This window comes from Pelophylax lessonae (assembly GCF_965119305.1).
Source record: "Pelophylax lessonae genome assembly, chromosome: 1".
Taxonomy (NCBI): domain Eukaryota; kingdom Metazoa; phylum Chordata; class Amphibia; order Anura; family Ranidae; genus Pelophylax; species Pelophylax lessonae.
In genome coordinates this window covers 655,384,381-655,410,881 of record NC_138768.1, presented here as the reverse complement: position 1 = coordinate 655,410,881, position 26,501 = coordinate 655,384,381, and the positions used below count along the sequence as shown (strand labels likewise).

Below are 26,501 nucleotides of genomic sequence, written 5' to 3'. Positions count from 1 at the left end.
TCCTCTATGGGAGATCGGATGATAATGGGCTTCCTGTCCATTTTCATCCAATCCGATCCTCCAGGCGGATAGAAAATATGGTTTCCATCTGTCTGGATTTCACGGACAGGATCGGATTGGATGGAGGCGGGTATCTCTGCTGACATTCACTGCTCCATAGGGGTGCATGGAGCATCCGATCAGGACCGCCTGAAAAACTGACAGGCAAACCTGGTCGGAAAGCCCATGTGAAAGGGGTCTTAGGGACCTTTGATTGTAAGCTCTATATAAAAGTATCTGTAATAAATAAGAAATAATTATAGAATATAGTTAAAATGTTCGCTTTGATTGGCTTTACCGTTGCCTGCAAGGTATAATAACACAATATAAGCTTTACTGACCTGGAGATCAGTGTGTGGGAAGACATCACAATTATTCAATAAATATAATTTAACTTTCATTACATTTGTAGTCAGTACAGGAATTTATGTCGGTTGCTGTTCAATAAAGTAATCTTGTGTCTTGCTACTGCTTAAGAAATAGTGTTAAAACATGGCTAATTGTTCATTTATAACAGAGTTCCCCCTAAGGCTTTAAGCCTAAAGGTGATTTGGCTGACTGGCGTTTTTCCACCACAACTCGGCTGCTTGCTGCCTTGGGGAATGTGACACATGCTGCACTTTTGGCAGCATTATGTGCCCGTCCGAGTCAAGGTGCTGACAGAAAGGGGTTGATTTATTAAAGGCAAACAGACTGTTCACTATGTAAGGGAAGTTGTACTTTGCAAAGCAGTTTCTATCATCCAATCGTGTTCAAGCACAAATGCTGTTTTTTTTTTTATCATTCCTTGCACATAATTAGGAATTGTTTGCAAAGTGAATTTCACCATATTCACTAAGCTCTGGGGAAAATTCCAATGCAATGTAACTTGCCTATATATCTTTGGTAAATCAACCCCAAAGAGTATATACTCATCCTGGTTGGATATTGTACTCTTCAACTGCTTTAAGGCCCACACTGTACAAATACATACAGCAGGAGTTGATTTACTAGAGGCAATTGGTCTATTCACTTTGAAAGGAAATTTCCCCCAGAGCTTAGTTAATGAGGTGAAACTCTGTTAATGTCCATCATCTATTCATGTGCAAGCAAAATGGTTTTTTTTTTTTTTTTTTCTTTTTTCTTTTTCTTGCATATTTTTCTTTTCCTTCCATGTGATTGAGTATTCTTTACAATGAGACTTTTACCACAATCACTAAGCTCTGGAGAAAATCCCTTTGCAAAGTGCAACTTCCCTTGCAAAGTGAAAAGCCCAACTGATTTTAGTAATTAACCCCATAGTACCTGTTACCAAAATTTGTAGAAGGCTTGTTATTTATTAGGCAAGTGATGCTCAGGCAGTAACAGTTATGCCCACATCACACTAGCAATCCAAACTCATTAATAAACCAGAAAGAATGACAACAGATGTACAAGTGAGTTCTGCTTCTGCTGATGACAAGTTTCTACCAATAACCAGATCAGTAATGTGACACGGGGCTTAAAGTGCAGCATGTAGGCCTTTCTACAGACCTTTACTATAGGGCACAATAGTGTAGGGATTTCGCTCTACTACACAGGAAAGCAGTGAAGTGGGGGAGACACATTGTACTACAGATGAAAACAGTATAGGGGAGTCATTGTGCTACAAATGAAAACCGTGTTGAAGGCTTGCAACACTTTAGGGGAAAACCTATGTAAGGGCCTCACTTTGCTGCAAGGAAAAAAGAAAAAAGGACTCCCCGTACTACAGAGGAAAGCAGCATTGGGAACTGTTTGTACTACAGAGGAAAGCAGTGTAGGGTAAATGCTTTATTGCAGGGAAAATCAATGTAGGGGACTCTCCATACTGCAGAGGAAAACAATGTAGGGTACTCGCTTTACTGCAGGGAAAAAACTATTTAAGGGACCCACCATACAGCAGAAGAAAGCAGCATTGGGAACTCTTTGTACTTCAGAGGAAAGCAATGTAGAGTAAACGCTTTACTGCAGGGAAAAACAATGTAGGGGACCCGCCTTACAGCAGAATAAAGCAGCATTGGGGACTCTTTGTACTACAGAGGAAAACAATGTAGGGTACTCGCTTTACTGCAGGGAAAAAACTTTTTAGGGGACCCACCATACAGCAGAGGAAAGCAGCATTGGGGACTCTATGTACTACAGAGAAAAGCAATGTAGGTTACTCTCTTTATTGCAGGGAAAAACAGTATAGGGGACTCGCCATACTCCAGAGGAAAACAGCATTGGGGACTCTTTGTACTACAGAGGAAAACAATGAAGGGTACTCGATTAATTGCAGGGAAAAACAGTATAGGGGACTCGCCGTACTGCAGAGAAAAACAGCATTGGGGACTCTTTATACTACAGAGGAAAACAATGAAGGGCACTTGCTTTATTGCAGGGAAAAACAGTATAAGGGACTCGCCATACTGCAGAGAAAAACAGCATTAGGGACTCTTTGTACTACAAAGGTAAGCAATGTAGGGGACTCTCCATACTGCAGAGGAAAACAATGTAGGGTACTCGCTTTACTGCAGGGAAAAAACTTTTTAGGGGACCCACCATACAGCAGAGGAAAGCCGCATTGGGGACTCTATGTACTACAGAGAAAAGCAATGTAGGTTACTCTCTTTATTGCAGGGAAAAACAGTATAGGGACTCGCCGTACTGCAGAGAAAAACAACATTGGGGACTCTTTGTACTACAAAGGTAAGCAATGTAGGGTACTCGCTTTATTGCAGGGAAAAACAATGTAGGGGACACGTCTTACAGCAGGGCACTCACTTTACTGCAGGGAAAAACAATGTAGGGGACCCACCCTACTGCAGTGGAAAGCAGTGTTTGGGACTGGCTGTTCTACAAAAGAAAGCAATTTAGGGGTCTTCCTGTACTGCAGAAAAAAAGCAGTGTTGAGTACTCACTGTATTACATGATACAACATTATGGCATGCACTGTACTGCAGGGCTTGTAAAAAATAATAATGAATAGAACAGTGGCTAAGTGGTTAGCACCTCTGCCTGACAGCACTAGGGTAATCGGTTTAAATCCTAACCTTGGCACTACCTGCCTTGGGTGTGCTCAATGTGCCTGCATGGGTTTCCTCCAGATATTTTGGTTTTCCTCCACACTCCAAAAATGTTCTGGTAGGTTATTTGGTTCCTGTCTAAATTGGTCCTAGTATTTGTATGCCCTAATGTGAGTTAGGGACCTTAGATTGTAAGCTCCTTGAGGGCAGGGACAGATGTGAATGTAGATTATATGTAAAGCACTGCGTAAATGGGCGTTGCTATAAAGGTAACTAAAAAAAATAAATAAAACCTAAATTGTTCAACTTTAGTTGTAATCATTATTGTAAGCTTTACAAGGTTTCCACTGCAAACGGACCGTCTGAGCGATCTTTCATATCATCTGGCTGAAACAAATTTCTCTGGACAAAACCCTTCTAAGGACTAAGAACACAACATTCATGCCATCATTACACTATTTCCTAGCAAATTTTTGTTGCTTTTATATTTATAGCAATGAGATAACCCTAAGAAACTTTATATATAAAATATTGAAGAAGGTCCAACCTGCTGTTTTCTTTATTGAATAGCCGAGGCTGTCTGCCTGTACTCTTTAAAGCTCTCTATATCAATGTAGTTTCATTAGGTGCATGACTAATTATGAAAATGACCTGAAGGCTCTTCTGTACTACCGCCTTCAGGCTCTGTATCTAATCTTGTGACATGGCTCCTAGATCAAAGTCCTGGTAATTAAATAGGGTTTCTTGTTACAAGTAGACAAGAACGCATAATGACTTATTTACAGCTTGTGATGGAACACATGCATTATATATCAGCAAATGCAATAGGATAGCCATTTGAAAGATTCAAAACCAGGTTCTCTCTAGCTGCTGCGTATATGTGAAGGGGTTGAGTGCATTTATGGCAGGTCAAAATACATTTTTCTGTATGTGTAGGGTCTTTAAAGAGAATAAACATGATGAAATGTGCATGTATCACATAAATGTTCTATGTGTATATATACACTATATCAAAAGTATTGGGACACCTGCCTTTACACGCACATGAACTTTGATGGCATCCCAGTCTTAGTCAGTAGGGTTCAATATTGAGTTGGTCCACCCTTTGCAGCTATAATAGCTTCAACTCTTCTGCCAAGGTTTAGAAGTGTGTTTATGGCAGGGGTGGGGAACCTTTTTTCTGCCAAAGACCATTTGGATATTTAGAACATCATACGGGGGCCGTACAAAATTATCAACTTAAAAATGTGCCTGTTATATTTGGTCAAACAATTAAATAACTCACTCCTAATGTGATGGCTGGAACTGCTGCTAGTACTGCTGCAAAGGGTGGGCCAACTCAATATTGAATCCTATGGACTAAGCCTGGGATGCCATTAACCACTTGCCACAAAATCACGTACCTGTATGTCATTCTGCTTCAATTGGTTGTACCGGGGAGATGCCTACAGCTGCAGGCATCACTCCTGTACAGTTTCTTAGGCGGACCTGATCGGATGCTCCATGCACCCCTATGGAGCAGCGGATGTCAGCGGTGACATGTCCGCTGACACCTGCTGCTATCCGATCCGATCCTGTCTGTGAAATCCAAACGGATGGTAACCCTATTTTTCATCCGTCTGGAGGATCGGATCAGATGAAAACGGACAGGCGGTCCGTTTTCATCCCATCTCCTATAGAGGAGAGCAGGGCTCTGACAGGTCCATCTCAGCACAGTGAGCGGAAACAGACTTGTAATCCGCCTGCTCAGCGGGGATTTTTGCTCAGCGGGGATCGGCGGATCAATCCCCGCTGAGCAAAACAAAGTTCGGCAGGCGGAAAGCTGCATTAAAGGATCCTTACTCAGAAAATTAGAATTTCTCTGTCGTTCTTTGACAGATGCAGTCCATTTAGCCAGAGACTATAGGGTTATGCTCCTCCTACCAGGAATAGGCACTAGGCAGGAATAAAGCTTAACCACACCTATGGGGGCTGTCTCTGCAGGCATAACACACACCCTGCTATAATCCAACTGTTTGTTTCTGCCTATCTACAAAGTAGATGTGTTGGCATCTTCGGATGCTTCCTTTGGCCGCAAAGTTTTGTAGGCTGCTGTTTAAAAATAACTGTTTTTTTTTTTTTTCTCTTTTAGGGTGTATTGTGTTTTCAGGGTGAGATCCAGTTTTTCCTGGTTGAGCTCCATGTTACCTAGTCAGCTAAGTTTAGCCTTTGGGAAGTTACATTTCCAATTGCATTGTCATCCCACCCCTCATGAATATACTGCTTTGGGACAATAGAGAAAACTGGATTTTTGTAAGAATTTACCGTAAAATCCTTTTCTATGAAGTTCATTGACAGACGCAGCACCCGCCCCTCTTCTTCTGAGTGAATGGTGTTTTTTCTATTCTAAACACTGCTTGCAACTAAACTGTTTGTTGATAGAAGGGTGTGTGGGGTTATGCCTGCAGGGACAGCCCCCATAGGTGTGGTTAAGCTTTTTTCCTGCCTAGTCCCTTTTCCTGATAGGATGAGCATAACCCTATAGAATCTGACTATATGGAGCCACGTCTGTCAATGAACTTCAGAGAAAAGGATTTTACGGTAAGTTCTTACAAAACTTACATAAGACCAATAAAAATAAAAAAAAGGATTTTAATAAAGAAATTTTGGCTTACTGAAAAGTATGTCCATGCACAGTATAGTATGCACTCAATACTTGGTCGGCTCCTTTTGCATGAATTACTGCATCTATGTGGCGTGGCGTGGAGGTGATCAGCCTGTGGCACTGCTGAGGTGTTATGGAAGCCCAGGTTTCTTTGATAGTGGCCTTCAGCTTGTCTGCATTGTTGGGTCTGGTATGTCTCATGTTCCTCTTGACAATACCCCATAGATTCTCTATAGGGTCTAGGTAAGGCGAGTTTGCTGGCCAATCAGGCACAGTGATACCATGATCATTAAACCAAGTATTGGTGCTTTTTGCTGTGTGGGCAGGTGCCAAGTCCTGCTGGAAAATGAAATCAGCATTTCAAAGCTGGTCAGCAGAGGAAAGTATGAAGCGCTGTAGAATTTCCTGGTAGAGAGCTGCACTGACTTTGGACTTGATAAAACACAGCAGACCGACACCAGCAGATGAGATGGCCCCCCATATTATCACAGGCTGTGGAACATTTTGCATTTCATTTGGAAATCAAGGTCCCAGAGTCTGGAGGAAGAGTGGAGAGGCACAGAATCCAAGTTGCATGAGGTCCAGTGTGAAGTTTCCACAGTCAGTGATGATTTTGGGAGCCATGTCATCTGCTGGTGTTGGTCCATAGTGTTTTATTAAGTCTAAAGTCAGCACAGCCCTCTACCAGGAAATTTTAGAGCACTTTATGCTTCCCTCTGCTGACCAGCTTTATGTAGATGCTGATTTCATTTTTCAGCAGAACTTGGCACCTGCCCACACTGCAAAAAGTACCAATACTTGGTTTAATGATCATGGTATCACTGTGCTTGATTGGCCAGCAAATTCACCTGACCTAAACCCCATAGAGAATTTGTGAGGTATTGTCAAGAGAAAGATGAGAGACACCAGACCCAACAATGCAGACGAGCTGAAGGCCGCTATCAAAGCAAACTGGACTTCCATAATACCTCAGCAGTGCCACAGGCTGATCGCCTCCATGCCACGCCGCATTGATGCAGTAATTCATGCAAAAGGAGCCCGACCAGGTATTGAGTGCATACTATACTTTTCATGGACATACTTTTCAGTAAGCCAACATTTTCGTTTTAAAAATGTATTTTTTATTGGTCTTATGTAATATTCCAATTTCCTGAAATACTGAATTTTGGGTTTTCACTAGCTGTAAGCCATAATCATCATAATTAAAGAAAGAAATGCTTGGAATATATCACTCTGTGTATAACTCATCTATATAAAATATGAGTTTCACATTTTGAATTGAATTACTGAAATTAGCTTTTTGATGTTATTCTAATTTTATGAGATGCACCTGCATGTGTGTGTGTGTGTGTGTATATATATATGTATATATATATATATATATATATATATATATATATATATATATATATATATATGTATGTATATATATTACACTTCCAGGGCATTGGGTGTTGACTTCCCAGGGATTAAAATGTATCAAAAGAAATGGGAGGGGTTTTAACAACTCTATCCAAAGTAAAAATAAAAGTATGCATTTTAGATCTACTTTTAATTTTAAATATCGGTTGGGGAGATGGGATGGAAAGAGTTAGCACGCTACTAAATCAGCTTGGATATTTGCTTTTTTTTTTAAATACATTTTATTGAGTTTTTGTCAAATAACATAAACCAAGGAACATCCTTGCAAAAATTAGTGAAACAGAAGATATTTGCTTTTAATTATAAAAAAAAGTTTAAATATAAGGACTGTGAACAATAAATAAGCAAACAAAACTGGGGTATCATTAGTGCTCATGGTAACCCAATATAAAAGTATGCTGTTTTTTCAGTCTTGTAAAAATATACATCATGTAATCAATTTTATTGAATATTTTTGAACCCTTTAACTTATGGGAGTGTTCTTTTTGCATGACACCCATGAGGCACCGTTAGGACACAACCATAACCGTTTTTCTATATACTATCTTTTTCACTTTGCAAGAGAATTTTCCTTTAGGCTAGTGAATGTGGAAAACATTTGCCTGGCAAAGAGTACCTGTGCAATGTGCAAGAAAAAAAATATGATTGTTGCTTACACATAATTGAATGATGGAAGTCCACAGAGCTTTATCTCTTTCACAAAAGAAAAATGTTCCCTGTAGAAGTCTGTGATGACGAAACGCGTAAGTGCACGAGCACGCGGTCACCAAGGTAACCCGGCGTCCTACATCACACCCGGAAGCTTGCTGTCCCGGTACCAGACAGCAGGCTTATACGAACGGGGAACGACTATAGGATACAGGTTTTCACCTATGATTTCTCATTTGATGATATGCTTCTAATTATTGTGTTACATGTGAGTACATTTTATGAGGGGATTAGGGGAGGATACTAATAAAAGTATACTTACAAGATTACGCTATGAGTCCTCTATTATGATTTCACATTACCCCTGTGAATGCTGAGATTGAGCGCCTTGGATCTCTTTATATGTTGGTGAGAGGATTGCTGACACTCTGGGGAATTTTTGATCTCTTGAATTGTGAGGAAGCTGTTACCCCTACAGACAGATATCTGCCAAAGGAATATTTTAAGCACTATACAGGCTACCTCTGGTAAGTGTCCACTACCACGGGGTGTGCATGTTGGTGAGGTGGAGGCGACCTTTACATCGCGTGTATTCCTGTGATTATGTCCTTACGTTTGGACAAAATCTACTCTATATTGTTGTGTTACGCGTTATTGCTTTAATAAAACCAAAGTGGAAGAAATATGGCTAAGAATGTGTAATACCATAAAGACAAGCATTGGATCTTCTTTTCATATTGAATCTCTGCTAATAATTTGAGAGAAGGGACACTTTATCACATTAGCAAGCCTAATTAGGCAGCTGCTGCAGCAAAGACGAAGTCTGCAAACCTGATGCGAAAAAATTGAACTGCAGAGTGACACAAGTTCCTGATAATGCTCTCTATGTAATGACATATGCTGTTAGACTCGGCTTAGGGAAACATTAGTGATCAAAACATAGCATAGTGTTTTATGGCAAATCAACCAGCAAGTGAATAGCTGTTAATTGGTCTATTGAAAATCATTTCAGTAAAATAAATATTATCCAGAAAGTTTTAATTGATTACAGTACACAACATTTTGGGAATAATTATAAGATATACGAGAGGTTGGGTAGAATTTTCTGTTCATTCGTATTCACAGAAAGATTGACAGGGAAATGATGTTATAAAATCAATGGAGCAGCCCAGTGGCTTATCTGGAAAAAAAAAAAAAAACAGAGCAGTTGCTGTCTAGAACAGCCAGATTGGTTCTATGTTTAATGGGGTTTCTTTTGCTTCAGTTCTCTTTGAATGGTATTATTTAACAGGCTACTAATATCCAGTATATATGCCATATTATAGCTTTCTTTTGAATGGCATGCAAAGTATATAACATTTTACATGTATGGAATGATAGGTACCTAAGAATGAATGCGTGAATATATACATTAAAAAAAGGAAAAAAAGTGTTATTTTAACAAGTAGTCAGACAAATAAACTCCACCAGACGTGGGATTTGATGCCTGATAATTACATATACACTGTTAAAATGTTAAAGTACACTGTTGCCAGTGTTGGCAACATGATCAATTTATTCAAATTCATATAATACATTAAAATGCAACACGACTTAGCCCAACATTACTTAATTTATCCATTCAAAAATATATTTTTTAAAGTTTTACAAATTTGTTTCACAGCTTGTCATTGATTTTCCCACCATTCTGTGTACCATTTATCTCCTTTATTGTTTTCAGAACAATGACAAAGAGCAGAAATAAAATGCAACGCAGAGTTAGCCTTATCATCCAGTTTACCAAAAAGAGATTATTGAAAGATCAATTTTTATTGGATGTTGTGAGTTATTGTAATTTGCTATTGTCTGGTTGAGGGCCAGTTCACACCAGCACGCTGTGCAGGAAAAGCGTGTTCCATCTGAGTTTCCCATGGTACTGTTGCACCATGCAATCTGGTGCCCGCAAATGTATTGCCTTTGCAATTTGCTGCAGGGTGCCAGTACATTAACAGCACCCCAAACTCATTTGGGGGAACCAGGAACTGCAGTACCATGCGATTTGGTGTGGTGCATTTTTCAAAAGTAGTGCATGCACCACTACTATTTGTGCATTCCTGTGTGATTTGTAGCCCATTCAGATGAATCAGCTAACAAATGCCACTGCAGGGGAACGTGTTCAGCATTGCTGTGCACACAGTCCACCTTTTTAGGACTCTCGCACATGGGCCATCTGAGCTCAATCAGCAGAACTACAGCTGCATTTTCACCATGCAGGCAGCAAAGCTGCAGAGTACAGCCGGTCATTAATGGCTGTGCACTGTTGTACTCATGTATATGGCAATGTTATCATAAATCACAAGTCCAGTGCATGAGCATTTGCAAAAAACTGAAATTTTGCTTATATGCCGCACTCATATTTATGATAGCACTGCAGTATACACAAGTACAGCAGTGCACAGCCATTCAAGTTAATGATAGGCTGCTAGCTGCACCTTGGCTGCCTGGGTGAAGAAAATACAGCTTCAGGTGGCCTATATGGAAGAGCTCTAAAATAGCCTAAATCAGCCTTGGTAATATTCTTTAACACCTCATCAACAATACCTTCAGTTTAACTATATACCTTCTACTACAACAGTTTATGATTTTATGAAGGATTACTTTGAACTTTTTCTATTTTAAATGCTTCATTGTATCAAAGCATATATTTGTTATATTGACGTATGTTCTTCCAAAGACTTCAGAAGGAAGAATTTACAACAAAGTATTGAAGCAAAAGGATCAGCATGGTAACCATACAAAGAGCATTTTCAAGAGATGGGGTCAACAATTGACACCTCCTATAACAATTTTTCTCAAAAGAGGAACTTCATCAGCCACTATTCTGCCTCAGCACTCCAGTTCATGTGCTGCAACTTTATCACATGCTGTCATCAGGAAGTTGGTTGTCACTTCCTGGTTGTTGAACCTGTTTCCTGGTGATGGACCCATGAACAGTGTGATGCAGATAGCCCTGTGGATACGCAATGTGAGATTGACCAGAAGCCTTCTGGGATGTGTGACGTCAGTATCTCAGAAGGCTTTGAGTGGGTGGGCATGACCTCATTCTTACTTGGGTGAGAAAGAAGGAAGAACTGGTGTCCTCCAAAAATCTAATCCCCCCCCCCAAAAAAAAAAAAAAAATATATATATATATATATATATATATATATATATATATATTAAATGGTGTAACAAGGGCAGGGGGAGGAAATGTTGGGAAATGAGAGGGCAAAGGTCCACTTTAAGTTGTGCTTGAGCAGACAAGTTACAGGCAAGTGTTGATCAACCTCAGTGCCTAGAAACACTAGTTTTGATTTAAACCTAAATTATTGATTACTTCTTATCAAGGTCATATTTGGTCATCACGTTTGTTGTATTTTAACTTCTTTTCAGAATACCAAATTTACCCTAACTTTATTTTATTTTTCTTGTGCGGTCCTGATAATTACCCCATACCTAAAGATGTTATTGGGGCTTGAGTTTGAAACACATTTCTCTAAACCTGAAATTAAACTTGTTTGGTTGACAACCTCATTTCTCTTAAATTGTGGTTTCAGACCTATTGAATTAGGTTTACTTATCTACAGTGGGTACGGAAAGTATTCAGACCCCCTTAAATTTTCCACTCTTTGTTATATTGCAGCCATTTGCTAAAATCATTTAAGTTCATTCTTCTTCCTCATGAATGTACACATAGCACCCCATACTGACAGAAAAACACAGAATTGTTGACATTGTTGCAGATTTAATAAAAAAGAAAAACTGAAATATCACATGGTCCTAAGTATTCAGACCCTTTGCTGTGACACTCATATATTTAACTCAGGTGCTTTCCATTTCTTCTGATCATCCTTGAGATGGTTCTACACCTTCATTTGAGTCCAGCTGTGTTTGATTATACTGATTGGACTTGATTAGGAAAGCCACACACCTGTCTATATAAGACCTTCCAGATCACAATGCATGTCAGAGCAAATGAGAATCATGAGGTCAAAGGAACTGCCTGAAGAGCTCAGAGACAGAATTGTGGCAAGGCACAGATCTGGCCAAGGTTACAAAAAGATTTCTGCTGCACTTAAGGTTCCTAAGAGCACAGTGGCCTCCATAATCCTCAAATGGAAGACGTTTGGGACGACCAGAACCCTTCCTAGAGCTGGCCGTCCGGCCAAACTGAGCTATCGGGGGAGAAGAGCCTTGGTGAGAGAGGTAAAGAAGAACCCAAAGATCACTGTGGCTGAGCTCCAGAGATGCAGTCAGGAGATGGGAGAAAGTTGTAGAAAGTCAACCATCACTGCAGCCCTCCACCAGTCGGGGCTTTATGGCAGAGTGGCCCGACGGAAGCCTCTCCTCAGTGTAAGACACATGAAAGCCCGCATGTAGTTTGCTAAAAAACACCTGAAGGACTCCAAGATGGTGAGAAATAAGATTCTCTGGTCTGATGAGACCAAAATATAACTTTTTGGCCTTAATTCTAAGCGGTATGTGTGGAGAAAACCAGGCACTGCTCATCACCTGTCCAATACAGTCCCAACAGTGAAGCATGGTGGTGGCAGCATCATGCTGTGGGGGTGTTTTTCAGCTGCAGGGACAGGACGACTGGTTGCAATCGAGGGAAAGATGAATGCGGCCAAGTACAGGGATATCCTGGACAAAAACCTTCTCCAGAGTGCTCTGGACCTCAGACTGGGCCGAAGGTTTACCTTCAAACAAGACAATGACCCTAAGCACACAGCTAAAATAACGAAGGAGTGGCTTCACAACAACTCCGTGACTGTTCTTGAATGGCCCAGCCAGAGCCCTGACTTAAACCCAATTGAGCATCTCTGGAGAGACCTAAAAATGGCTGTCCACCAACGTTTACCATCCAACCTGACAGAACTGGAGAGGATCTGCAAGGAGGAATGGCAGAGGATCCCCAAATCCAGGTGTAAAAGACTTGTTGCATCTTTCCCAAAAAGACTCCTGGGTGTATTAGATCAAAAGGGGGCTTCTACTAAATACTGAGCAAAGGGTCTGAATACTTAGGACCATGTGATATTTCAGTTTTTCTTTTTTAATAAATCTGCAACAATGTCAACAATTCTGTGTTTTTCCGTCAATATGGGGAGCTGTGTGTACATTCATGAGGAAGAAGAATGAACTTAAATGATTTTAGCAAATGGCTGCAATATAACAAAGAGTGAAAAATTTAAGGGGGTCTGAATACTTTCCGTACCCACTGTATATTAGTTTCACCTAATTAGTAGACGCTTGACAGCAATTGATGTACTCTGGAGTGGGTTAAAACAAATAGCATTTTTCTTGCCAATGTATATAACAAGAACCTTATTAAGAGCAAGTGTTCTTTGCTTGGAAAGCACATTTTTTAAATCTTAAACTATCATTTAAGAATGCTTCACATAGAGAATCTGGTAATATATCAACTATGTTGGCTGTTTCTAGCTTTTGTAATGGTCACAATTCGTGTGGCAGAAATGTGAATTCTGCTACAGGTACCGTATCACACTGCTGGAGTCCCCAAGAAATAGAAACAAGCCAACACTTCATTCAATTCAGCTTGTCAGCATCCATGCAAATCTAAAGCATAATTTTTGGCTGACAATCAGCCTTTAATCCTCTTAACGCTTATGTTCAGGACTACTCTTCTTTTAAAAATGACAATATACTAGTAGATTTTTGAACAAATGTTTGTTTGAAAATTCTCATCAGTACGTTTTATGGCATGGCAAATGTCATTCGAATGTACTTAAAACATTTTGTGTTTAACATTTGATTTTGGAGTGAATGGACTTTCTCAACGAACCACTATTTGAAAAAAATGTTTTATTTTATTCCTTTGAATTTTCTTGCCACCATGGTCAAAAATGAGCATCAGTACGACTCCCATTAATGATTAGAAGATCAAAAGAACGTTCTTAAAGTTAGAATTTTAGAATGAGTATCTACTAGTGTAAGGCCAGCTTAAAACAACACCTCCCATGTGTTTTGCCATGTATGGTGTTTAGGTTTTGGCTTTTGGGTTTTCCTAAGCTCGAGCTTAGGATGATAACAAAGATGATATCTCAGTAGATTTGCCTGTTACAAATGATTGACATTTCTGGCTGTGGATTGCAAGAACAATGGTTCACGATGTGTAATCTTTTCTATTATTTTATATCATTAGCAGGTACGTCACAATATAGTTGATCTCGTACTTTTTGTATCGTTTCAAACGTTATGGTATAAGCTGTTGTTCTACTTTAATTGTCACAGATTGGCTTCTTAAGTATGTTCTATTGGAGAATTGTTTGAATTGTCTTAGGACGAGTCAATAATTCCTCAATCCTGATGTGTAAATATGTATGTCATGCTGCATTCACTGTTCCAGTAAACTCGAACAAGTAAGCTAAAGTATGCAAATTGAACGTAATGTTCTACATTAGTAAGAGCATAAACAAAACAAAGTAAGAATCCAAACAATGAAATAGTTCCGCTGAGGATTAGAGTGGTGAAAAGGCAGCACTAAATAGGAGAAAATGTGCTAACAGAATGTCTGCATAATATCATGTATATCCATTGTAAAGTTATATTCTGGAGAATGGGAATTCAATTTTTAATGAGCAGCAGCAAATAGATCACAGAGGAAAATCTGCCCTCAGCTGAAGTCTTTATGCAAGCATTTATTTCGCTAATATGGACAGTAGCTGTGCTGGGATGCACCTTTGTGACTCACTTTAGCTGCTAGGGGAAGCTGGGTAATTCAGTCATAATGAACTATTTATTCTCTTCCATTTTACAGCGGTATTGATTTTTTCCTTCTCCTGTCGCACAGTGGGGAAGAAAAAGGCAGAGGAACATGTTTTGGGAGCCTTGTTGACTTTTAGTATAGAAGTGACCAGAATAGCACATAGGGTTCCAATTAGAACAAGTTCTGATCATTTAATGCATGCGGCTGCTATTCCTTCGGGCCGTGAACCAAAGTAGAGAGTTGTACCTAACTAAGAGCCAGGACAGACAAAATCAATAACCCAATAGAGAGATAAATAACAATAACAAAACTTATAGAAGTTTATCGAACTCTGTTTTGTATAGGCTTCAAAAACATTTATCTTTTTGTTTTTCTTTTCCCGCAGGTTCTTCCAGAAGTCAATGAGCCAAGAACAAATGCTGGGGTATGTATTTTATTAATACTGAAATTTAATCTTATTTTGTAAAAGGTTTTGAGTGCTGCATTCATGATTTGTTATTTTAACAATGTATCTGCTGCTTTTTAGTGTTATGTAGTATATGAAAAATGAGTTTTATTTGCTCATTTAGGTTTCTGTAAAGTTCAGATGATTGATGCAGGGAGAACAAGGATATGTATCGTACATACAGGTACTGAATGCAGAAGCATCTCCACTACCTGTGTGCCTCTGGGCTCAGTTATATCCTGTTGTACACTGCTTTTCTGGCAGATGAGGAGGGTAGGCAATGTGAGTAATGTTAAAGTAGGTGTAAACCCTGTCACTAAAATCATAGTAACTTGTTAATGGAAGTTTAAAAGTATTTTTTGTTTTAATTTTAAAATCTGCTCTTAGCCTTTTTTATTAAATAGTACCTGGTCAGAGCTTTGTATCCACCTCCCTGTCCAATTGTGCTCCTGCATTGTAACTGGAGATGAGTTCAACGTGTTTGGATCCTGGTCTGAACAAAGCAAAGCTATCCCGCCTGGAAGCTGTCATCTGTCCTTGGCCCATAATAAAAGGCTGAGGCATTATCTGCCCTGCAGCTGCAGTGAATATACAAGAGGGTTGTATATGTGCGGGTGGAGAATGCCACGGCCACTTATGGCAGACCGAGGACAGGGACAGATTCCTGGTAGAATCTTTCAGGTGAGTTCAAATTAGAATACACCTGACCTCATCCATAATTGTAACACAGGCTTCGTATTGAGCCTGCAATTGGCTGTTTTTCACATATTATGTAGCCATGGTCCACTGTTCGTTGGGAAACCAGTCTTGAAAAATCCCATGCGCCAGCACTGGTCTGCATGTAGAAACCTGGACCTGCAAAGATTACCATTACTCACAAAAAAGCAAAAGGTGAAACAAAAATTGAAAACAAATATTTTATTGAAAAATTTGTAAATGTTTGATAGACAATGCTTTAGCAAACTAAAGGAAATTCAGTTCGGGTTTACATCTACTTTAATGGGACTGCTAAGCGAAATTGCATTCTAGACACTGCAGGCAATGACCCTGCCAATGTACTGGGAAGCAATCATTTTATTAAGTGTTTGTTGTAATGGACCGTTCAGGTCATTACACACATGAGAGTAATGTTAGCGCGTGCAACCAGCTGTTCCACAGTTTTTCAGGGTATCGGGAAGCAAGGTACACCAGCTGCAAATGCTTTGGGGCCCAGTTTAAAGTTACTGTCCAGCAGATAAAAAGCACAGAAGTAAAAAACAACTTACATCTTCATTCCTTTTACATAGTCTAGTTTGTTGAGTTCTTCTTTACTCTTAAAAGTTTATTAGCTTGTTTGATGTTCTTTTATTATCCATTGTTTTGCTCTTGCAGTTAATTAAGTAAAGGTGTATGTATTTCAAGTGGAACTTTTTCCTTACTCGTGTGGGTTAAAAATATAGATTAAATGGGAACCAGTCTTGTCACAATACACATTACATTCATTGCAACATCCTGTTTTAACTAATTGGTTCACACAGGATAGAAATACATGGATTTTTTACAAAATAATGCTGCTGGCCTGTCCCTTTACCCGGACTGAGGGTTTATTTTAATTTGTAGTGCTTTACAGTGGTGGCACCTGATATATGGGGCCCCTTGGAAACACGGGGTGGTCACAGCTATGACTGAAGTAATGCCCTTTCCTATACCCTGCATCTAATAATGCTTTTTACATGCTGTTATGTACCAAGGTGCACTTCCATTTAAACCCAGTTTTATTGCAACTTTACAGCGTTCTTTTGATGCATCCAGGTGCACATTTGGTCCACATTCATTCAAATATTTAGCACTTTTAGGCATCCTACCAAGAACCTAATCTAGCTTTTTTTTGTTGTTGTTTATTGCATATTAATATGAACCTGTGATAACACAAGTATAGGAGACATTATTGTTTTTATTAAGTGCAGTGCAATCTCCAGGGTTTTGTCCTTATTTTGGCTTTATTATCTGGTGACTTGAAACCAGCATGTGATCACTAAAGTCTTGAAAGCCTGCACCCCCATCTTGTATAAATGTACCCTTCAGTGACTCACTAGTTTGGTAAACTAGAGCTTCTAGACACACCAGTCTTATGCTGGCCATACACCTGCCGAAAAATCGTTCAAAAATCTGTCATTTGCTCCGATCGTCCGTTTTTCGTCCAGTTAATGGGCACAAATAGAAAATCTCTTTCAACTTTTCATAGCCGAAAAATCGAAGGAACAATTTGAAAATCTGCCAGCCGAACGATAAACGAACGATAAAGTGAAAGGTTAATGTGTTTCTCAGCCGACCTGTTTGCACTAGGCATATGTGACAAAATGAATGAAAAATTGATTCATTTATGTCCATTGAATGATTTATCTTTCGAAATTCGGTCATTACATGATGGCACGATCGTCTGCTCTCACGGCCGATTTTTCGTTTTTTGAAAATGAGTTTGTCCGATATTTTGGCTAGTGTATGGCCAGCATTAGAAGCTGTACCTATTAAAACCAGCAATGGCAGCTCCCATTTCCTCATCCTAACATGGCCTCTTTTAAGCCCCATCCACATCTGAGCTACGCGGAATTATTGCGTTTTTTCAGTCTCTCTTTTGCACATTTTTTTTAGCATTTTTTTGTAATGACACCATTCACTGGCATAGGTTGCATTCCACTTAATAAACGCACCAAAGTAGCTTCTGTATCCTATTTTTAAAACAAAGTTTTTTTTTTTTTTTTTTTTTTAGCATCTTTTAGAATCACGAGCATAATCGTGTAATTCTGCCCATGATTCTGCTACGCTCAGATGTGAACGGGGCCTAAATCTGTGTAAGGCACACAATGTTTCATGGCAAAATAGAAAAGAATTTCAAAAACATTCAAACCAAAGAAACATTTTTAAACCATTCCTCTCAACAATTTACTTCAAATAATTAATTCTAAAATTCAGTAAATAAAGATACCCACATAATGGCAATTTAGATAGCATTTTGTTTTACCACACACCAATTGTTTCCAATATTCAGAAATATTAGAAATATGAACAAGTTCCTAGTTATACTGTAGCATAGAATTATTCCTAAAAGAAAATCTTATAAAAAATTTAAAACTAATTCAGACCCATGAATGCAGTTACCATGTGCAGCAAGTTTTGAAGTGGTCGTAAACCTAAACCACCATTTTAAACAGTTGAGGTTTGTAATTGATTCCCAAATCAAATGATACAAAAAAGCTTTCAGAAAATCTGTTGTTGTGTTGTTTAGGTCTAGGTCACATCACACTGTTTTGATAACTTTGGTGCTGAACAGTGCGGGCGGTTAGCAGGACCACCGCAATGACAGGAGGAGCTCCTGTCACTCTTGCCCCTTTAGGCTGCCAGCTGCCTACATTCACAGCATCACCACCTGATAGGGCGGTAACAGTATATGATTGACATCCGCCCCTCCTATCAGAGCCATTCACAGCAAGGCAGACTGGTCACATCCACTGCCCAGGCTGTTCAGATCTGAATAGAGCAAAGACAGAGTAAGCCATAGTCATGGTATTTGGTGCATGCGCACCTGAGGTGGCAAAGCTGCACAGAGCAAATTACTTTGCAGATCATTGCCACCACTAACAGCAAGAAGAGATCACTGGTAGGATCAACAGGTATTTGTATCCAAAATCAATTTATTGAAAAAAAAATAATAGGCTCAAAATTATATAGAAAATGTAGCAGATTTCCAGGCATTTGGCCTGATGTGGGTCTGCCATGGTTACCGTAAACATCAACAGCACATTTAAGCTGATTGCCCAAGTGTGAGATCTGAGACAATGAACAGTCCGGCATCTTTGGCTTGTTTTGTTTATTTTATATAGGGATGGGAGAAGGGAATGAGTGGGATACTCCTCTGGCTCAACTAGGTACAAATCGGGAGACTTCGAGGAAAAATGCCTTCTAGCGCTGTCTTGACACCGGCTGAATTCTGACCAACGCTTGCAGGCACTTGAAATCACTGACTTGCTGTACTGTACTAAAAACTTCTGACACTCTGGTTAGCTCAAAAGTCCTTAACACGGCTTCCTCCAATCCTTCCTGACTGAGGTGGCCTCTAGTAGATACTGCTGCAACTCATAACACTGTAAAGCTGTACACTTCAGGGCCCAACCACTGCCTGGCACCCCCTTTACTCTTCAGGGTTAAACTCTGGCACTCCCTTTACTCTATTTCTCCACTGGCTAGCTAGCTCCTGGATCCCTCTGACCTTCTCCGGAAGTGGTCCCCTCTGACTAGGCAGACCCCCAGGGACAGTTCACAGTACTCACGACTCAGAATGCTTTCCTGGAGCTCGACCCCCCACAGCTCCGCTGGTCCTCAGCACACTGGATCCTTCCTGCAGCTCAGCTCAGCCCAGTATCCCCTCAGGCCAGCCACCTGGGATACCCAAATTTTCCTGACAGGAGGAGAGACAGTTGTACTCTCCCTCCTGGGTCTCTGCTTCCCGCCAAAGATGCTGCGTCGTGTGCTCCCCTCATACTTATACCCACTCCCAGAATGCTGTGCGGCAGAATCTGCCTTTCTGGGGTAGATACAAGCCTGGGTGTGCCATTGGCCAGGTTTCCTCCACTGTCCAATGAGAGCCCTCATTGGGACACAGTGGGGAGACTCCCCAGTCTCAACAGCCACACCTGGGAACCATGACAACCTAGCTGAAAAAAAACCTGGCCCTGCTGATAAGCAGACAGGGCCCACTATATTTTACCTAGCACCTACCTTGAAGGGTGCTACAAGAAGTATTACAGAGACATATATATATATATATATATATATATATATATATATATATATATATACTGCCATGCCCAAGAAAAGGGCGCCACCAAAAAAAAAATCACACACTCTAATATATTGTTGGCTTTGATTATGGCACACATTCGATGTGTCATTGTTTCGATAAGCTTCTGCGCTGTCACAAGATTTATTTCCATCCAGTGTTGCGTTCATTTTTAACCAAATAATGGGAGAGAACGGATCACTGCACAAAGCCTTCTCCAGCCCATCCCAAAGATTCTCAATGGGGTTAAGTTCTGGACTCTGTGGTGGCCAATCCTTGTGTAAAAATTATGTTTTATGCTCCCTGAACCACTCTTTCACATTTTGAGCCCGATGAATCCTGGCATTGTCCTCTTGGAATATGCCCGTGCCATCAGGGAAGAAAAAATATATTGATGGAATAACCTGGTCATTCAGGTAGTCAGCTGACCTCATTCTTTGGACACATGCAGTAATTACCCAATAGGATAGTTACTGCATGCTTAGTTTAGTTAGTTGCTTAGTTAATTCCAGGTGGCAAATTTTTTTTGGCCAGGCAGTGTGTGTATATGTGTATATATATATATATATATATATATATATATATATATATATATATATATATATATATATATATATATATATATATATATATATATATATATATATATATATATATATATATATATGTGTGTATATATATATATATATATATATATATATATATATATAAAAACAAATCTTAACTGCTTGTAGCAACATTTTTTCTTTTGTGGCCTTCACTCAAACAAAAAAATCTGAAAAAAAGTATTCAAACATGTACCTTTGGGTATTTTTCTTCTGTGCTTTAAGGCAGCATTTTCTGCTTTCCGGACTAAGCTAGGTCCAGCCTCCTATTATTGGTAAGTCAGTTATTCCTGGAGGCAGTGTACTGTACATTTGTGCATGCACCCATACATTGAGTGCCCATATGCCAGCACCGGCGGCATGTGCACACATGCCCGTGAGGTTCTGCCAGGTATTTGGGACCTTTGGAAACTTTCAAGATGATGCAAAACAGGGATTGGAGACAGGAGTAAAGTTCTATTTTAAATAATGGAATTATAATGTGTTTGTTATGACAAAGTGTATTACCCTTCCCAAGAGACAAAAATGCTCATGAATTCTTCCAATTTTTTTGGTTACATAGTCAAGTTGAAAACCTGTCCACTGAGGTCAGCAAATGTCAATTAAGTTCAATGAAGACCGCATACACCTAGTCAGTCACATCATCACTGTAAGAGGTCTGCAGGCAGATTTTGTCGCTCGTGAAATAACACCAAATATATGTAAAGAGAACACTCAAAATAAAAATATCTGTTATAAAAAAAAAAATGTGCATTTATTTCTGGATATATCAGTTGCAGTTATATTTAAATTCTTCAGTTTAATTCTCCACATTTATTTTAATTTACTCTACAAAATAAAATGCAGTGAACATTCTGGAAATGTATAGCAAGGACTAAATTACGTGACATTAGATGGTGGTTAATGACAGGGTAGAGTAGTGGGCTGCGAATGAATGTTAATTTGCTCTCCTGACATTTAGATACATACTATTTTATGGTCTTCCAAGCAAAAAATGTGTTTTAGTTCTGTCATGATATCACTTCGGAATAGATTATACACACATCAGTATGAACTTAATTTGTCACGTAATAGAACTGTCCCATTGCTGTCTGTCAGTCTTTATTTACACCGCTGTGGTAATGGATCCTTTCCCAAATGTATTTCTAACAAGCCAAGTTTGAACAGTTCAGCTTTTCCTTATATTTAAAGCTGATGCTATCATTTAAAGTGATAACATAAAAAGCTGTCAAAATCCACAAATATGACTAATTAACACTTTTACCTAATTTCCGTGCAAAGGAAGAGCAGCTAATATGCTCTCTACTGCCTGGCACCTCCACAGATTATATAAACAAATCCATTTCATTCTCTTCATCATGTTAATGGTGCTATAGACCATAGTGGAGCACCGTGTAAATCTGCTCAGGTAGGGTTTATTGAGGAAAGAAGAACCAAGAAAAAGAAAATTAGGCAAGGAGCCAATCATCAATTTAACCATGTCACAAGTGCAGCACTTATCAAAATAACCAAGGCTATTGAGAAAAAACACACTAGAAGTGTACACCCGGAGACGTATTCCCCAGATGTTAAGGGTGCTCAATGTATATCAAATTATAGAATAGTGTAAAAAAGCCAGTAGTTTCAAAAAAGTGAAGCAGAGTGAAGCAAGTTCACCATAGACTTTTACTTTTCTTCACCACAGATAAACATAGATCCATCTGATTTTGCCCTGTATTCAGTCCCCTTTACCAGTTATTTATGATGGACCAATTTTCAGGTTTAGTGCAATATACAGCCGGCCCTCATTTGGAAGACTTTTTCTTACATAGTTACTTAGTTTGTGAGGTTGAAAAAAGACATCAGTCCATCCAGTTCAACCTGTGATGTTTGTGTGTGTTTGCTGTTAACCGTACATTGTATACCCCTTTATGTTGTGGTCTTTAAGGTGCCCATCTAATAGTTTTTTGAAGCTATCAATGCTCCCTGCTGATACCACTGCTTGTGGAAGAGAATTCCACATCCATACTGCTCTGACAGTGAAGAACCCCTTACGTATTTTAAGGTTAAACCGTTTTTCCTCTAGTTTTAGTGAGTGGCCACGTCTTATTGTATTCCCTTTCTCTGAAAAGTTTGTTCCTTATGCTAGGGTCATCACCAGTACAGTATTTGTACATTGATATCATATCCCTCCTCAATCGTCTCTTCTCCAGAGAGAATAAGTTCAATGCTTGTAGTCTTTCCTCATAGCTGATGTCCTCCATTCCCCTAATTATTTTGTTGCCCTTCTCTGGACTCTCTCCAGCTCCAGCATATCCTTCCTGAGGACTGGTGCCCAGAACTGGACGGAATACTCCGGATGTGGCCGGACCAGAGTCTTGTAGAGTGGGAGAATAATCTCTGTATTTCTGGAGTGAATCCCCTTTTTTATACATCCCAGTATTCTGTTAGCTTTGCTTGCAGCGGCTTGGCATTGCATGCCACTGCCAAGCCTGTTGTCCACTAGGACCCCCAGGTCCTTTTCCATCTTAGATTCACCCCCCCCCCCCTTAGAGTGAGTAGCTTGCTTTCATGTTTCTGACGCCCAAGTGCATTACCTTACATTTTTTGACATTAAACCTCATCTGCCATGTAGTTGCCCACCCAATTATTTTGTTCAGGTCCGCTTGTAAGGTTTCCACATCCTGCATAGAAGATATTGGTATGCTTAGTTTAGTATCCTCTGCAAATACTGAGATTGTACTAGATATCCCCTCCTCTAGGTCGTTTATGAATAAATTAAACAGGATTTGTCCCAGGACAGAACCTTGGGGGACCCCACTTTCCACACCCGCCAAATCTGAGTACTCATTTATCACCACCCTCTGACTCTCCCCCTGGAGTCAGTTCTCTATCCAGATACTCACCCTATGGTCCATACCTATGTACCTTAGTTTGTACAGTAAGCGTTTGTGGGGAATGGTGTCAAATGCCTTTGCAAAGTCCAGATACACCACATCCACCCATCTGTCGTTGGGAATTTTTTACTGTCCTTTTAGTGCCGACCAATATATAATATCATAATATATTTTTTTTGCATGTCTTCCACTGCGTCCGGACATTTTGTGGTGGTTTTTCTGTCCTTTTCTTTTCCTTGCTATGTCCTTGTATGCACAGCTTTTATGTTTTATGTTGTCTATTTTGTGTTGTGAGATAAGCAGGGTGACTGGTTGACTGTCTTATTTGTATACTGTGAATTGCAATACAGCCATTTTTTTTAAACTACTGGCTTTTTTACACTATTCTATAATTTGATATACATTGAGCACCCTTAACATCATTACCTGTTTTACTTATCAATATATTAACCATATTTTGTACATCTGGTTAATACTTCTCCGGGTGTACACTTCTAGTGTGTTTTTTCTCTTATGCCTTGGTTATTTCGATAAGTGCTGTACTTGTGGTTAATACTTCTCTGGGTGTACACTTCTAGCCTCTTTATTGAGGAAAGGCCATATACAGAAAGTGCTTTTACAAGTCCCTTGAAGGTGCATACATGCATGAAGATGCATAGACGCAAGAGGCAGGGGATACTATAAAGAACTGTTTTTTTTTCTGCATTTTTTCTAGAATTATAAGAGAATTACACCATGCTTCCATTTTAGAAATAAATATTTCACCGTTGTAGTAAATAATGTTTTTTGTTTGTTTTTTTTAGGTATATCTTAAAAAAACTGCCTTATGATGGATGCCCACATTACAATTAGGGTGCCATCAACCCTATTTTAAACTGTATTTTTTACAGAATATATTAACAGGACTATCCTGGCACCAAGCACAAGTCTGCAATATGTGTTCCAATTTAAAAACATATACATTAATGGCATACATAGACAAATAGAACCATATAGGCCCATACACTGTACAGTGCACCATAAATACAAAAATACAGCTTTAGCCCACAATATTGGTCATGATTTGTCATATTATATTATTACAATATTGTGGACTGTGTGCTGAAGTTGGCTTTTTGTGTTTGTTCCACTGTATATGGGCCTATATGATTTTATTTGTCTATATATGCAATATATTTTGAAGCTTTATGTAATTAAATTATGGTATACATTTTGTAACTAGAACTACTATTGCAGGCTTCTGTTGGGCGCCATGATAGTCCTATTGTGTGTGTATATATACTGGAAAAAATGTTTTTAACTATTCATTTTTTAGAAAGTAGTTTAGAATTGGTCTCCCAACTCAAAATCAACATTGTGACTAGTACTAGTACATCCTATACCATAAGATATAATATAATATATACAATATCATTGTTTGGGGTTATATACCGTATATACTCGAGTATAAGCCGAGTTTTTCAGCATGTTTTTTCATGCTGAAAATGCACCCCTCGGCTTATACTCGAGTCACTGACTGGATTGTCTTTTTAAAAATGGCGCCGCTCCGTGCCGACGTGTCACTGCGCATGTGCCGCATGCCCGGAAATAGCCGAACGTGTTTGGCTTTTCCCGAGCATCGGTGGCGCATTTGCGGTGACGTATGGCGGCGCCGGGTGGCGCGAATTTTAAATCGAAGACGGCGCCTCACCGACAGGTAAGTGAGATGCCTCCGCAGCCCCTGTATTTCCTCATGCAGTGCTGCGGGCATGGTACAGGACATTCTCCTGTACCATGCCCGCAGCACTGCATCTCCTGTGCCATGCCTGTAATTACTGTGCCATGCCTATACCTACTGTGCCATGCCTATACCTACTGTGCCATGCCTATACCTACTGTGCCATGCCTATACATACTGTGCCATGCCTGTAATTACTGTGCCATGCCTATACCTACTGTGCCATGCCTATACCTACTGTGCCATGCCTATACCTACTGTGCCATGCCTATGCCTACTGTGCCATGCCTGTACATACTGTGCCATGCCTGTACATACTGTGCCATGCCTGTAATTACTGTGCCATGCCTATACCTACTGTGCCATGCCTGTAATTACTGTGCCATGCCTGTAATTACTGTGCCATGCCTATACATACTGTGCCATGCCTATACATACTGTGCCATGCCTGTACATACTGTGCCATGCCTGTACTTACTGTGCCATGCCTATACTATCACCTGTACTATGCCTATACCATCACCTGTGCCATGCCTGTACCGTGACCTGTGCCATGCCTGTACCGTGACCTGTGCCATGCCTGTACCGTGACCTGTGCCATGCCTGTACCGTGACCTGTGCCATGCCTGTACTGTGACCTGTGCCATGCCTGTACCATGACCTGTAACATGCATGTACCATGACCTGTGCCATGCCTATACCTTCACCTGTGCCATGCCTGTACCATCACCTGTGCCCTGACCTGTGCCATGCCCTTACCATGACCTGTGCAATGCCTGTACTATGACCTGCGCCATCTCCTGTACCATGCCCGCAGCCCCTATTTTGTGTCTCGTGGTGGTCCAGTTGGGTCCAGTAGCTGCAGCATTTCCCACCCTAGGCTTATACTCGAGTCAATAAGTTTTCCCACTTTTTTGTGGCAAAAGTAGGGGTCTCGGCTTATATTCGGGTCGGCTTATACTCGAGTATATACGGTAATCCGTGTATTTTCAGCTCTTCATTTTTTTTTATTTTTATAGTTTTCCTGCTCTAAGAAATAGGTTTCTCTGGCAAGGGAATATCCAGCCTCAAAACAGCATGTTGCCCTACTCCAGTGATGGCGAACCTTGGCACCCAGATGTTTTGGAAGTACAGTTCCCATGATGCTCATGCACTCTGCAGTGTAGTGGAGAATCATGGGAAATGTAGTTCCAAAACATCCGGGTGCCAAGGTTCGCCATCACTCTCTCTTCCTGCTGCAGCTACAATCAGCCACCACTAGAGGGAACTGAAGGGAAAGCAAGAAAGAGTGTCATATTAAAAAAATGAGTCTATCACTCATTTATCTTTCAGCTCCCTCTAGTGGTGGCTAGGTTCAGCCACAAAAGGAAGAGAGCATGAAAACATTGATATCTGGCTCTGGGATTCCCCGTCTGAAACTCCATTTTTTTTTAAGCCAATTATTGCACTTTTGTTTAAGACATGTGACACATACAAACAATATATCTATTTAACTGACTAGATATTGTGTGTGAATTCTGCTTTACCTAATAGGTTAAT

At 39.9% G+C, this 26,501-nt stretch overlaps 1 protein-coding gene across 4 annotated transcripts in view; it reads left to right on the top strand.

The window, feature by feature from the left end:
- The window catches only part of INPP4B (inositol polyphosphate-4-phosphatase type II B), a 944,562-nt gene that overhangs the window by 463,515 nt on the left and 454,546 nt on the right, over positions 1–26,501 (top strand). For all 4 annotated transcript variants that reach the window (XM_082244155.1, XM_082244154.1, XM_082244153.1 and 1 more), the window contains one exon: positions 14,889–14,927. In XM_082244155.1, the coding sequence (XP_082100281.1) occupies positions 14,889–14,927 (39 nt within the window). The remainder of the gene's footprint in view (positions 1–14,888; positions 14,928–26,501) is intronic.